General features: G+C 42.6%; 1 protein-coding gene across 2 annotated transcripts in view; it reads left to right on the forward strand.

Annotated features, from left to right (window-relative positions):
* Nucleotides 1-1,045: 1,045 nt before the first annotated feature.
* stxbp1b (syntaxin binding protein 1b) overlaps nucleotides 1,046-13,268 on the forward strand; it is a 30,797-nt gene continuing 18,574 nt past the window's right edge. Inside the window, exon 1 of one of the 2 annotated variants that reach the window (XM_064354466.1) lies at nucleotides 1,046-1,204. In XM_064354466.1, coding sequence (XP_064210536.1) covers nucleotides 1,168-1,204 — 37 coding nt within the window. In that variant the 5' untranslated portion in view covers nucleotides 1,046-1,167. The remainder of the gene's footprint in view (nucleotides 1,205-13,268) is intronic. The other variant, XM_064354467.1, reaches the window with a different exon arrangement.

Consider the following 13,268-nt stretch of genomic DNA (forward strand, 5'->3'; position numbering starts at 1 on the left):
ATCAGAGTAAAAGTATTGTTTTGGTTGTTCTTTTTTTTGTTCTCATTTGGGATGAAGAGAACAGGCCTTCTTGTATTGCTGTCAGGATCATGTTAAAGTATGTTTAACAGTCTGTATATATTATTGGTTCTGTGACTGTATGGAAATAAGGACACAGTGTTACTTTTACCTGCAGTACTTTGCCTGAGGTCATCTCCACAGCCTAGCTGAAGAAATAATACAATAAAGAGTGGTTTACATGGAGGACAACATTCTGTACAAGCTGACATACCAGAAATACTTGGAAGTGTCACCCATTTCTGTTACCTGGATGCTAATAGATCCCCCTTGTGGAGAATCTTCAGCCTGCTAAACATGACTGAGTGAGTGAGTGAGTGACAAGCTAAGTCAATTAGGTGCTTTGCATCTAAAAACATTTAAGAGTACTGTATGTACTCGAATCAGCAGAAAAACACAGCAATTTGAGTTTAGTTTGGTAGATTCATGGAATAACAGGCCTTCATAAAATTTGTCAGTGTGACATTGTGGTTCATGAGTATTCCCTTGCACCCAAAATTGTAGTATGTTCATTTTCAAGGAGGTGAATTGTTATTGTGATACTTTATGTGAATTTGTTTTGAACTGAATTGTTTGTAAATGAAGTTATCTGTGAATAGCTGGCAGTTCTAATGGATACTGTTTATTAATGTGAAGCTGATAAGTCCTCCTTAACAATGGTTTTTGGGAAGCTATTTAGCTATACATTCACAAAAACTTTTTTCCTAAAAAAGCTGCCAAATGTAAACACGTAACGACAACGCTGATTTTAGTTTATAATTTATATGCAACAACATTGGACAAATCATGCAAGTGTGAAAAGAGAAAACCTGACCGAATGGGATATGCTACATAAAAGCTAAACGCTGTGAAAATACGACGAGCTTACGGGCAGTAGCCTACTGTACAGCTACACTGTCTCCGCGGTGATTCAAAACAACTGAGACGGTCTTTGGCAGTACCACTGGTGAGGGAGGCGGAGGCGGAGGATTAGGTGGCGACGCTGTGACGTTGCTCACTGTTCAAATCCCCGCAATCAGCTACGATATGAGGTGTACATCCTCTGTCTAGCGGAGGTAGGGTGGGAAAGAGGGGGGGAAGAGAGGAGCGGTCTGCCTACACTGAAGCATCATGGCACCCATCGGACTGAAGGCGGTGGTCGGAGAAAGTAAGAATATTGCATTAAACCGCATTTAGGAAGAAATAATAGATTAGCCTACTTTTCACTTTGCAAATATCCATGGATTTGCCGTCGCCAGGGAGTAGGAATAACATCCTCTAGACCTTCATTTGCATACGAGATTTTGGTTCCGTGTTTGTATTTTATTCCTTCTGGATGCGGATGACTTTATGTAGGCTACCATTGTGTTATTCTGTCGTGACTGGAGGAAACTAGGAAGCCAAAGTATGGTAGCTCCGACATTTCTCTCAGGGGTGTCTGTCGGCTATAGGACGAGCGTCATATTTTTTGTGAGGGGGGAAAGATAACGGAAATACATTTTTATGTTGTCTGGAATACTGTATGCCATAGCCAGAACTTTGAGTAAGAGAGAAAATATGGAAACGCCTTCTATTTTCAACTGGAGAAAAGAACGACAGCGTTGTGTTTACAGGTTATAGCGTATGCCTCCGACTAAAAACCGAACATGAAACTCACTGGTCCGTTTGAATAACATGTCAGTTTGACATATCCGTATTTTGAATAGTCAAAAATTCTTATTCTTAGGTTATCTCTCCAAATCACGGGATGCGATCAACAGACCTAGGCTACTTGTCTCGTTTTCAGCGACAGTCGCCCAGTAGCCTACGATAAGTAACACATTAAACCAGATAGGCTATATGGTATTTTGGAGAACTACTTGTTGGATTTCCCAAAACAACGCACAAAAGTAATTTTACTGTGAATTTTGAGCCGGATATTCATCAAGAATGAAACCGTGTATAACTCAAATGGGAAAACACGTGCTAATTTGAGCAGCATACAAATAGGCTACATACAAGCAAGCAAATAAATAAATAAATAAATAAATGTCGTTGGGCGATAACGGGAAACAAATTTCTTAGCCAGTCATTTTATCATAACGTTGGTAGTGTAGACCTAGTACGTATTTAACGCGCAGCCTGCTTGCAGATTGTAATTTGTAGTTTAATTGTTAATAGATGTGATGCGATGGCACTGGTTGGGTGAGACCTCGCGCGCTTCGGTTAAATCTACAGACATTAATCTCCTCACCCACCAGCCAGGGATTAAGGGCGTCGTAGTGGCATGTAGGCTACTCTCTGTAAATATTCTATTCCAGTGTTGCAGTTGAGGCATTTTTTATTTTTCGCTTAATAATTCTTCCCATTCTGTCCATCTGACGTGGGTTTCATGAACATTGCAATTTACAGTCGTTGTATTTCTGTAAAATAGACCGCATGCACATTCTAACAACAGTGACTAAACCAACGGTACCAACGTATGCTATTTAGGCCCTACCTGTCATTTGCTATGAACTGTCATCATCGGTTTTCAGTATCTTGATTCAGTTTGCTATGTGTTGGTATTTGAGCATATGCAGCCACATAATCGTCGTGATAGATTAAATACATTTTCATGGGAAAGTACTGAGGACTTTTCTAGAACTGTTTGCGTGCCAAATGCATCACGCACTCAAACCAGTGGTTTACCGTTTAAATTCATGGCCAGGGTTGACACGGCTGTTTCCACTGAATTCCGAATACAGCAGCCCCGGATAACGTAAAACTATTGTTGGTTTTAGAGTTAAAACTGGCAAATTGTGCAGTAGTGTGGACTTGTTGCTCGATAGTTTTAAACGAGGAACCCCGGTAAAACAATACCATGTTGCTTATTTTTCGATTTTAGTCGTCTAAATATCCTGATGTATTGACTGAGACAATGTGTAAATGTAAAATTATATCCGTCGCCCCAGACAAGAGCGTCTGTTAGCCATTTAAGGTGTAAAATCATACATATGTGATTTGAATGTTCTCAATTGAGGATTAATCCTGATGTAACAATCACTACTGGTCATTGAAATCAATTGAGTTCAAGAACACTGACACTGACCAAGTAACCTACTCTTGAGGGTTAAAATCAATTTAATGTCTTTCATGTTCTTGAATATGCAACAGGAAATTCTACGCATCCACTGGGCATAACGGTTCTCCGCCCAGAGACTGTTCACATTAAAGGCTTCAGTGTAACCAATTGTTGCTCTTCTTTAGTACCGACGAACCAACTCCCAAAAACTGCTGCGCAGGCTATTGCGTAACCCCAAGTGTACGAAAAGTGGGTGTAGTTTATACAGACTTCAAGGCAATCATCAAATAACGCGATCTGCCTTTCATGGGTTTCATTCGGAAGATTGCATCCAATGTACGTGTGCGCGGTCGTGTGCTGCAGGATCTGTGCCTGCGTGAGAGTCTGCTTGAGTTTAGAGCACCACAGCGACTCCAACGCCCATCTGCATTCAGACGCAGGGATGCGACGTGCTTGCAGCAACCGCCCTATGTTAGACCTTCTCACACAACAAAATGCTCGGTGTATGTCACGCGCTGCCAGTTAGGATTACACGTTTTGTCATTTGGATTGACAGCGTTATCTTCCCACTATGAATGAAATGTATTAAATTCGTACCAAATCATTTGAAGCAGTAGTACCCTCCCATTTACCCTTCGAAATAGTATATTCTGTACATTTTCAGACCCAACCTTTTAAAAGTTGTTGATTCAGTGTTTGATTTAAGATGTTAAAGGTTAAATGGAAAAGGAGCAATGAAGTGATTTGGACAGGTTATCAATGGCTTTAGTCTCTTCCAGCGAGTTAAATCAGGTATAACCCGATGGATGCTGACAGTACCACTATATAATGGTATAATAAACCACTATATAAGAGGTATAATAATGTTTGATAGCAGCAAAAATAGCTGCTCACAGATGTGATGTTGAGATAAGGGCATAACTGACACATAACTGACACAATTTATATATGTCAGAGAGTAAACACTACTATTTGGTTTTAGTCTGCTTTTTCTCTATGATTCCCTCTGATGGATCTAAGCAATTGTCACTTTGGAAGCTTTGACTGTTTCTGCCTGGTTCTGTTCTTCTCTAATTAAACAGTTTTGGGTCATAAAACCTTGACATCAAGCATCTGTCACAGCCTTTGTGTAAGAAACATAATATCAACATATTGCTTGGCTCTAATCAATGATTTTCATGGTTACATTAACATCTTTTTATCTTCTTGGCTGTTTATAAAACAGGGCCCAAATCACTTGAATAGTCGAACTGTAATAAATTTAAATTGTTTGTGTGTGTGTTTGTCACAGTATCTACGTGGCCATGTGTGGATGTGGAAGAGTATGTGTGGGTTTGCATATTGGGTATTGATCTGCATTGATTAACTGCTTGGTCCAATCCATCACAACCAAAGGCAGGGCTGGAGTGCATGCTTTTTTGGGCTGATGCCACCTGCTCTTCTAAACCATTCAGAGTGGGAAAATGTGCTCCTTTAATGAATCATGGCTGTCTTTTTATATTCTGCAAATAAGTTAGCCTGCACTTCAGGCATAATTTGGTGCCTGAACGGCTTGACTATCAGTTGCCAATGAAGATTTCTATTACATAATACAATTGAAGTTGAAATGCAGATTTAAAAAAAATTGCATTAATATGCTTGCCAGAAACTCACATCTAGGATATCAGTTGTGATGGTAATTCATGTTACATGTTAGCCTTTGATACAGATGTAGATTTGAGACAGTAAGACCTCACTCATGGGTACTACAACGACTCACCATGTAATTCAAATCTGAAACTCTGTTTACAAGACCTCTCCTTTAAGTGCTGCATCTCACTGCTGCTTCTCTGTGTGGGGATTTTCTGCCCGGCCCTCCCGACCGGACCACATGTCTAGCAGAAACAAGAGGATCAGTTCTGAAACATAAGCAGATTAGGAAGGCGCTGTGTCCTCCTGCAAGCGACAGACAGGAAGAGAAGCAAGAGCAGGGAGGGGGTGGAGAGGGACACCTTCGCCCGCGGCTTCGTTCAAAACGAGCACCTACAGCCTTCCCCCAATCCCTGCTCCACAGTCTTACACATGCATCGGCAGATCTGCCCCACCAACCTTATCCCATAGCAATATAAGGAAGAATATAATGGGCATGGGGTTATATTGGGTTTGGACGCTCACTTTGATTGAGCCAGCCACGTTCCTGCCGTGTGTTTTGGTGCAGGGGACGCAGGCGCACCGCATCGCCCGAAGCGTCCTGCAGACGCTCAGTGACCGACATCGGGTACCTCGCTGACCTTGCCACACTGGGGCCTAAGAGGTGGAACAGAGCAGTGAGCATGCTCTGACTCACCGAGCACCACGCCCCGCACCCCTCCTAACGCCCTGCGTCTTTTCGCAAGATCGTTCTGCCTCAGAGCCCGAAACTCGGCTGGCCTTTAGACCAGTGCGTTGTTATTCTCCTCTCTCTCCTTTGCTTTCGGCTCTTTTTCTATCTTTCTCATTCATCCCCTTTCTGGGGTGCTCCAGTTGCGGTAATTCGGCTTTTAAAAGCCATTTCTTGAAGGTCAGTTTTTTTGTTGTTACTTTCTCTTTTTTCGGATAAATCGATACGTGTAATGGCAAAACAGGAAAAGCATTTTTAAAGCCGTGGTATTCTGTTGCTATAAAAAAAACATTGTATATAGCGCGCACACAGTGTAGTTTTTCAGACACTGACCCCTTCTGTCATTGGACAAAACAAACAAAAAAAAGACTCATCATAAAAATCATCAGATCTTATGGTTTTTTGTTTATGAGAAAGACCAGCAGGAGAGACACAAGGAGAGGAAAGATCATGAGATGAGTTACATACGAGGAGTCAAGGAAAATGAAAGAAAACAGGACCAGGAAGATGGAATAGAAACAGAAGTGGAGAAAAGGAAAAGATAAGGAAAGATGAATGAAAGAAATACTTGAACTTGAGTGAAAGTGATATGGCTCTCCAACCAGGTCTGCTTTCTTGTCACGGTTCATTTGCCAATATATATTGTGGGGCCCATACCAGAATTGCACAATGCAATTTCAGGGGAGGGCTCGCATTTGATATCTTGAGTGCAGATGGATTTCTACCCTTGTCAGACAGAAATCATCACACAAGTTCAACATAAAATGATCAAATAGTTGCAGGGTGACAGGTGACATGAGCATAGCAGTGGTGGAGTTTAAATCACCATAGAGAAAGGACAGCCAGCTCTGGTCATGAAGAGCTTTGGGGTATGCAGGTATGCTATTTTGATTGTTTCTGTAACACCATCCCTGGCCTCCTGGCTGCAGATTGGCTGCTGATTAGAAGTTGAAAGCAAAAACCAGCAGGGCCTATGGCCCTCCTTGGCCAATTGCCATCAGAATTTCCCATTTAGTTATCTACTCCATTGACCAGTCATGTCCTAGCAGCCCAGTTTTTAGGCCTGGTTGATGTTCCAAATCAGTGGTGCCCAATCATTTACCATGGAGGGCCAAGAGTATGCAGGATTTCATTTCAACCAATCACTTCGCCTGCTGTTTTTGCAAATTAGTTTCCTCTTCCCTGGTTGACGGTCTGTTAATTAGTCGATTGGCTGGAATGGAAACCTGCATATTCTCACCCCTCCATGGCACATGATTAGACACCACTGTTATAAATTCTCTGGAATAGCCTCCCTGTATCTTATATTCAGATGGTTTCATCTGTAAAGTTCCCCAAAATAGACTCATTTTATAACATGAATTTGCAAGACATTTGTGTCAGTGAATTTCTGAACCAGAGAGAGAGCCATTTTTTTCCAAGATATGATGTAGTTCTTCAGAACCACTGCTCCTTCTAGCCCAGATATTCTTCACCGGCAGCCGTCTTTTAATGGAAGTTTCAGTGTAAGAGTGCTTCTCTTACACAGAATCTTTATTCGTTTAAGTCATTATTTGGGTCCAGTGAAAGGAGAGGAGACGGAGGTGTGGATTTCGCTCCCTCTCTCTGAAGTGAGTAGACTAGAATACAAAGCCTCTCATTTTTCTTGTACACCCTGTGCACAAGATGCTTCACAAATACATTAAGAATGAAAACAAAGGCTAATGATTAAAACTAAATCTGACTCTATCAGACATTGAGGGTCTGGATTTGAGGCTAGTGTCTGGTTTCAAGTTTTTGGACTGGGGACTTTCCTGTTAGAGTACCTAGCACCGTAGGTATTGGGACCCTATTGTATTTTTTCCTGCCTCTTTCACTGCTGCACCCAGACAAAATATAAAAAATGTTAAATGTGGCTTGTTTGAAGTGGGCATCACCAGACTGCACTGTAGAGCTCTGAAACGAGGTACATACACAGTATGTATGTCTGCATGCTGAACAGTATGAATCTTGTATATTGGTTTGCACAAGACTTGCCTACACATCATTTTGGGACTATAAGTGATCACGTTGGCAAAATTCCTCTTTTTTTGCTGGCTCAACATGGCTGGTGCATGTAATGGAGTGAGATAGGACACGCGTGTGTGGTTTCTTCCCCCATAGCTTCATTTGATGTCTGCATAGTAAGCTTTATTCACCATTTTCATTAACTCAGTGTTGTACTCCCACACTCCCACGTCACTCCCCTGCTCACTACCCTCCACTGGCTGCCTGTTATAGCTCGCATCAAATTTAAAACATTGTTTCTAGCATACCAGGCAGTCAAGGGATCAGCCCCAGCATACCTCCACAAGATATTCAAACCCTACACGCCAGCCAGACCCCTCCGTTCTGCTACCTCAGGACGGCTGGCACCTCCCCCTCTTCGCACCTGCGCTTCCCGTACACGTCTCCTGTCTGTTCTGGCCCCACGATGGTGGAATGACCTCCCCGTGGAGGTCAGAACAGCTGAGACACTGACCCACTTCAAGCGACGACTGAAGACTCACCTCTTCAGGCTGCACCTCTCCCCATCCCTCCCTACCTCCCTGTAAATGACTGTAAGCTAAGGGTTGTAACTTGGTAGCTGTTTTGTAGGTGACTTAGTTAATGCACCTATCTTAACTACTGCTTGTATTTTTGCATAGACTGTTGCTGTACTCGTTTGTGTTAGTGTTAAACAGTTTAACCTTCAGGGTCCAAGTTGAACTATGCGGTTGTTCCCTGCACTTGGACCGGTACTTCTCTCTAGGGTTTTCGTCATACTTGTTCCTGGTTATGGTTATACACTTTGTTGTACGTCGCTCTGGATAAGAGCGTCTGCCAGATGCCTGTAATGTAATGTAATGTAATGTATTAGTGTGCACGGTGTGTCTTGCAGTTAACTGGTTGATTGGAATGTTCCTAGGTGTTACTAATTGTGGGTCTATTTAAGATCAGCTGTGCTGACTTATCGAGTCATCTTTTTTGCCGTTAGGTTTGGGCAGTATGGTAGCAAAGCGTTGGCTTACTTTGCTTAAACTGTCAAAATAAATTTGATGCAAATGCCTTGGTCGTATGTAAAGTCTCTGTTCCTGCATGTAAATAAATTGTTCAAACCAATTTTTTTAAAGTGTCAAAACAATTTAGATAAATGTTCTATATGTTAAATCTCGGTGTCTGCATCTCCAGCTTGTTTGTAAACTATTTTATATATACTTCAGCTCTGGTCATTTTTGAAGTCTTTGGTTGTTTAAAGTGTCCGATGGATTTGTGTCAGTGCAATACTCCCATTATTAGCATTTATCCCAGATAGTGACTGACTCTGATGTGGTGCCAGACCAGTGGAAACAATATACAAATAGCTGTCTAGCATATAACTGCATGAACAGCATTTCCTGTAAGTGCTTTCCACTTAACGTTGCCTGTGGGCATGCTGCCTCGTGATGTTTTTAAAAAGCCTCATCTGGCCATACTGCAGACATGATTCTATTGCGATATTGACTTCACCTCCTTCGGGCCATATAATGACATGTCGTTTGAAGCATGCGTCAGAGATCTATCTGCTACACTCTTCCTGTTGGCATAATCAAGAGGCCACAGCATGCATCATGACCTTTGACTTTTGACTCACATAGGAAGGGAGTGAAAGGAGACAGGATAGAGATAAGCGAAAGGGAGGGGAGTCAGAGAGAGACACGAAGAAACCATAGTGGTATGAGGAGAGAGGAGGGCGCTTTCTAAAGAAACCATGCAAAACCCTGCCTCTCCAAGATGAGCTATGACAGTATTTCTCCTGCTGTTGCTCTGGTATTTTTTTATTTTGGATGGTTTGCATTATGAGAGGGACAGCTGTGGTTATATAAGGAAACAGCTGCCTGGGTTGTGCAAGCATGCGAGCAAACTCTAACCTCTGCTTTTTGGCTGGTTTCGTTCTGTTTCACTGGGGATATCAACTCAAGAGGCCCATTGCATCTCCTCACTGCTCACCTACTGTGAAGACCCAGCACAGCTGATATCAATAAACAAGCACAATTAGCACCTCTGAGAATCTAGCATTTGATAACTAATGCATTATTTTTCATGGACAAATTCCAGGCTATTTATATAGCTCAACAACACATGTTGTCAGTTTACACAGCTGGATTTTAAATTGAAGACATTCAGGTCAGGAACAGCAGTAACATGCCAGGGAAGAAAGCCTAGAACCTTCCAGTGACAAGCCAGAATTTCTTGACCAGCTGTTGCTGTTTATATACACTTGGTATTTGTTCATTTCTTTTAGGGTGATGCACAGTGCGAAATGAATTAAATTTCACCGTCGGATTAAAAAACAATCAAAGCATGACAGTGTGTTTTTAACATTATATTGTGAATAAGTGACGCGGATGAAATGTGCAGATGAAATTCGGTCAGGAAATCTGTGCTGCAGTCAATCAATTGTTGGCTTCAGAAACCACATGTTCTCATATTCAACCAATCACATACACGAATCACTGCATGTTCTCATACTCTACCTATCACATGCACTTATATCTAACGTGCCAACAGTCAGACCTCTCCAGTGCTGCTCATTGCCTGTGATGCTTGCTGCTGCCCACAGAATGTTTGCTCACCCTCTATCGCCTTAGCTTTCTTGGATCTGCTTCTGTATACTGGAGGAGGAGGGGGGGGGGGGTTGGTATTTCACCTGTTTAGTGGGGGAGATGTATCGTGATCCCTGGTTGATAGGTTAGTGCGTACACAGAAGTACCTAATGCAAATCCGTCCGGCAACAAACCAAGAATAGTTACTTTGATATTCATTGAAATATTTGATCTAAATATGCGAGTTGTCCTGACTGAACTAATATAGGTTAGGGATCTGGGGAATAAGAAATATAGGCCCTAGTTCTTTTTTTTCTCTTTTTTACATTAATAATTGAATCCTGTAGAACGGCAGTGGCTGGTCAGAATGTGGGACACAGATGGACGTGTTAGTGAAGGTGTAGCTTGATAAAGCCAGTCTGTTCGTCTTCCCTTTGTGTTTACTTACACGCTATGAATGAAGATGCCCACGAATAACCTGCAGGAAACCCGCTAGCAGAGGTTTTGTGGGAGCGAAGCACTAGAAAAGAGTGTGTTCAGCCCGTTTCTTAAAGAGCAGTGGTTGTACTGTAAATCCTGGTGGTCTGAGGTAGCAGACTGTGCTTCACGTTCTTGTTGTTCTGGAGAAGGTGAAAGCCATGAATAGAGAATAGGACATAGTGCAAGATTCTGTCCATCCCTGTAATTTATAATTTATTAGTTTATTTGACAGTGTCTGTGCAAATTAATAACATTTCTGTAAATGTGCCAGAGTTAGCCTGGTAGGCTAATTGTCATCTGTAGTCAGTGGGTATACATGTCTTTGGACTGTGGGAGGAACCCTCCGTGGAGAGGCCTGACCTTCCTGTCTGGGTCCCGGCCCCTCAGCCCCCCTTGGTCCCTCCCCCGTCCTCGTCTCGCGTTCGTCCTCCCCCTTCCTCGGAGCAGAGGTCTGGCTCTGTACGTAATGGCATTGTGCTTTAGTGCAGAGGGGGGAGGGCCCTTCATCCATCAAAATAGTGTTTACTTCACCTCTGCCGCCGTACTGTCTGCATCACATTGCACCTCCCGCTCCATTAGGACTGGATGATAAGGTTTCCTGTTCTTGCTCTGAGACTCTTTTGATCTGGAGTTCGCTATAACTGACCATGCGTTGGACAACTGGACACACACACAGTGGCTTACTGTGAGCCGTCCCTCCTGTCTCTGCATTGTCTTCAGTAGCATAATAATTAGAATCTAATCTAGTGCATCTTTCAGCACTGGCAGTACAGACAACCAATCGCAAATCGTTTAATTTGCTTTGACAAAGGAAGTTCTATGAATGTGTGGCTTTACCTTTTAGTGAGATATGAGCAGTTATCCCATGAGAGAGAAAAAATTCTGAAACGTGGACACAACTCCAGCACGCGCCCAGCTCGTCTTTCAGAGAAGCGATTGATTGGGGACGGAACGTTCCTTCTAACACTGTGAAGCTGTTCAAAAACACGTATGGTGGGGCATAGGGATGGATGGGATCTAGCTATTAGGGAACATTAGGGAGTTGTCAGTGTCAATAGATTTGCTATCATAGAGCTCCATGAAGACCCTGTGTGTCCTCTCTACACCAGCTGCCTGGTCAAAGAGGAGGGCTCCCACCCACTCATACCCACTCTGACCAGTCCCCACCTGTCAAATCTGGTCTGTGTGGTGGCATGTCAACTCATGTCCCGTTTTTAAGTCGTAGCCCTGTGTTTCGAACCTAGGACGCACATCCCCTCTTTCAGTCTCTTCCATTTTTGTGCAGACGTGCACGTTTGCGCTCATGTGCAGGTGTGCACGTTTGCGCTCGTGTGCGAGAGTGTGCGTGGACGCCCGCATGCCTGCGCACCTGGTGGGTGCAGATTGGGCAGGAGGGTGGTAATCCCCTGGCCTAGATGGCACTGTGCCCCCTGCCCCTCGGGCAAAGGCTGAGGCAGGCTCTTATCGTTCACTCCAAAGCTCCTTTCCTGTTTTTGTTGCTGACACTTATGTCATCCGCACTGGAGGTAATCCCAGTTAATCCCATTGAGTAATTGGATACACAGTTAACAGTACAGAAAAAAATAGGCTATTATTAGCCTCCTGCCCCCACTGAATCTGTTGTTGTTGCAGTTATTCTGTGTCACTCTGTGTTTTGATATGCGTGCAGGGGCCTATTTTAATCACACACCAGAACGTGCCGGAAAGGAAACGCTCAGGGCTAAGACTATTGAATGCATTCAGTTTAGCTTCTGTTTCAGCATGCTTTCATATGGAAATTAACGAGGAACCGAGCATATGACCGGAACGGTTGTTGGATTCTTACCGAAATTGCCTCAGTAGTTCCCAGTTGTGTAAATAGAGGTTGCCTGTGGAACAAATGGCACGATGGGATTCCGCTCAGCATTTAAAATAAAAAAAAACAAAAAAAAAAATTCTTTATAGCTAAGTGCACATGAGGAGCTTATCGGTAGTTGAAAATGAAGAGATCGCTCTGTTGTTACCCTTAGCATTGGTGACATCAGTCCTGTCTAATAGCCTTTAACTAGCTGACCCAACTTTGGTAATTAAAACTATGGTTAGTGTCTGTGTGCATCATGGCATGCAGATCTGGAGCCTCATTTATTAAAATGTTCTTGGATTTAAACCTAAAAATCATTTCCCCCAAGTTGTACATATGCTTGATTTATACAGATGAGACCCAAAAAAGTTGCTTACTTTGCTTTAAATTGGTGCATCTGTGTCTTACAAACCTGTAATATATACATCTCAAATTCATTTCAATTTGAACCCACTTGAACTTGCTTTACAATTACCCCGTCTTGTGAACGTGACCAGTAACAGCAATTCTCCTCCTAATAATGTTGCATTTCCACATTTGAACATAGCTCCGACTGTCAAATAAATGTTATTCTTAAAGCGTGCACACAGTCCTCTTTGGAGACTCGCACACAGCCCTCAAACATACACTACCGCCACATAACCAGCAGGTAACTCATTTACGTCTATTATAAACCTTCCGGAGAGGTATTATCGTATCCACATCAAAGTGGGATTTTTATAAATAACTATGCCAGGTTTTCTGGGTAAGCAACTATTTATGATACAATGTAATCATAATACTATTTTATGAATGAGGCACCTGGACTTGGAAATTCAAGGTTGCAGACTCTAACCAGAAATGTTTTTGTTTTTGTTGTGCTATAAATTAAAAAATAAATGCAAACTGCTGTGCTCTCTAAATGTTGCCATCAAGATAGTAAACCCT

The sequence above is a fragment of the Anguilla rostrata genome, chromosome 10, assembly GCF_018555375.3.
Source record: "Anguilla rostrata isolate EN2019 chromosome 10, ASM1855537v3, whole genome shotgun sequence".
Taxonomy (NCBI): domain Eukaryota; kingdom Metazoa; phylum Chordata; class Actinopteri; order Anguilliformes; family Anguillidae; genus Anguilla; species Anguilla rostrata.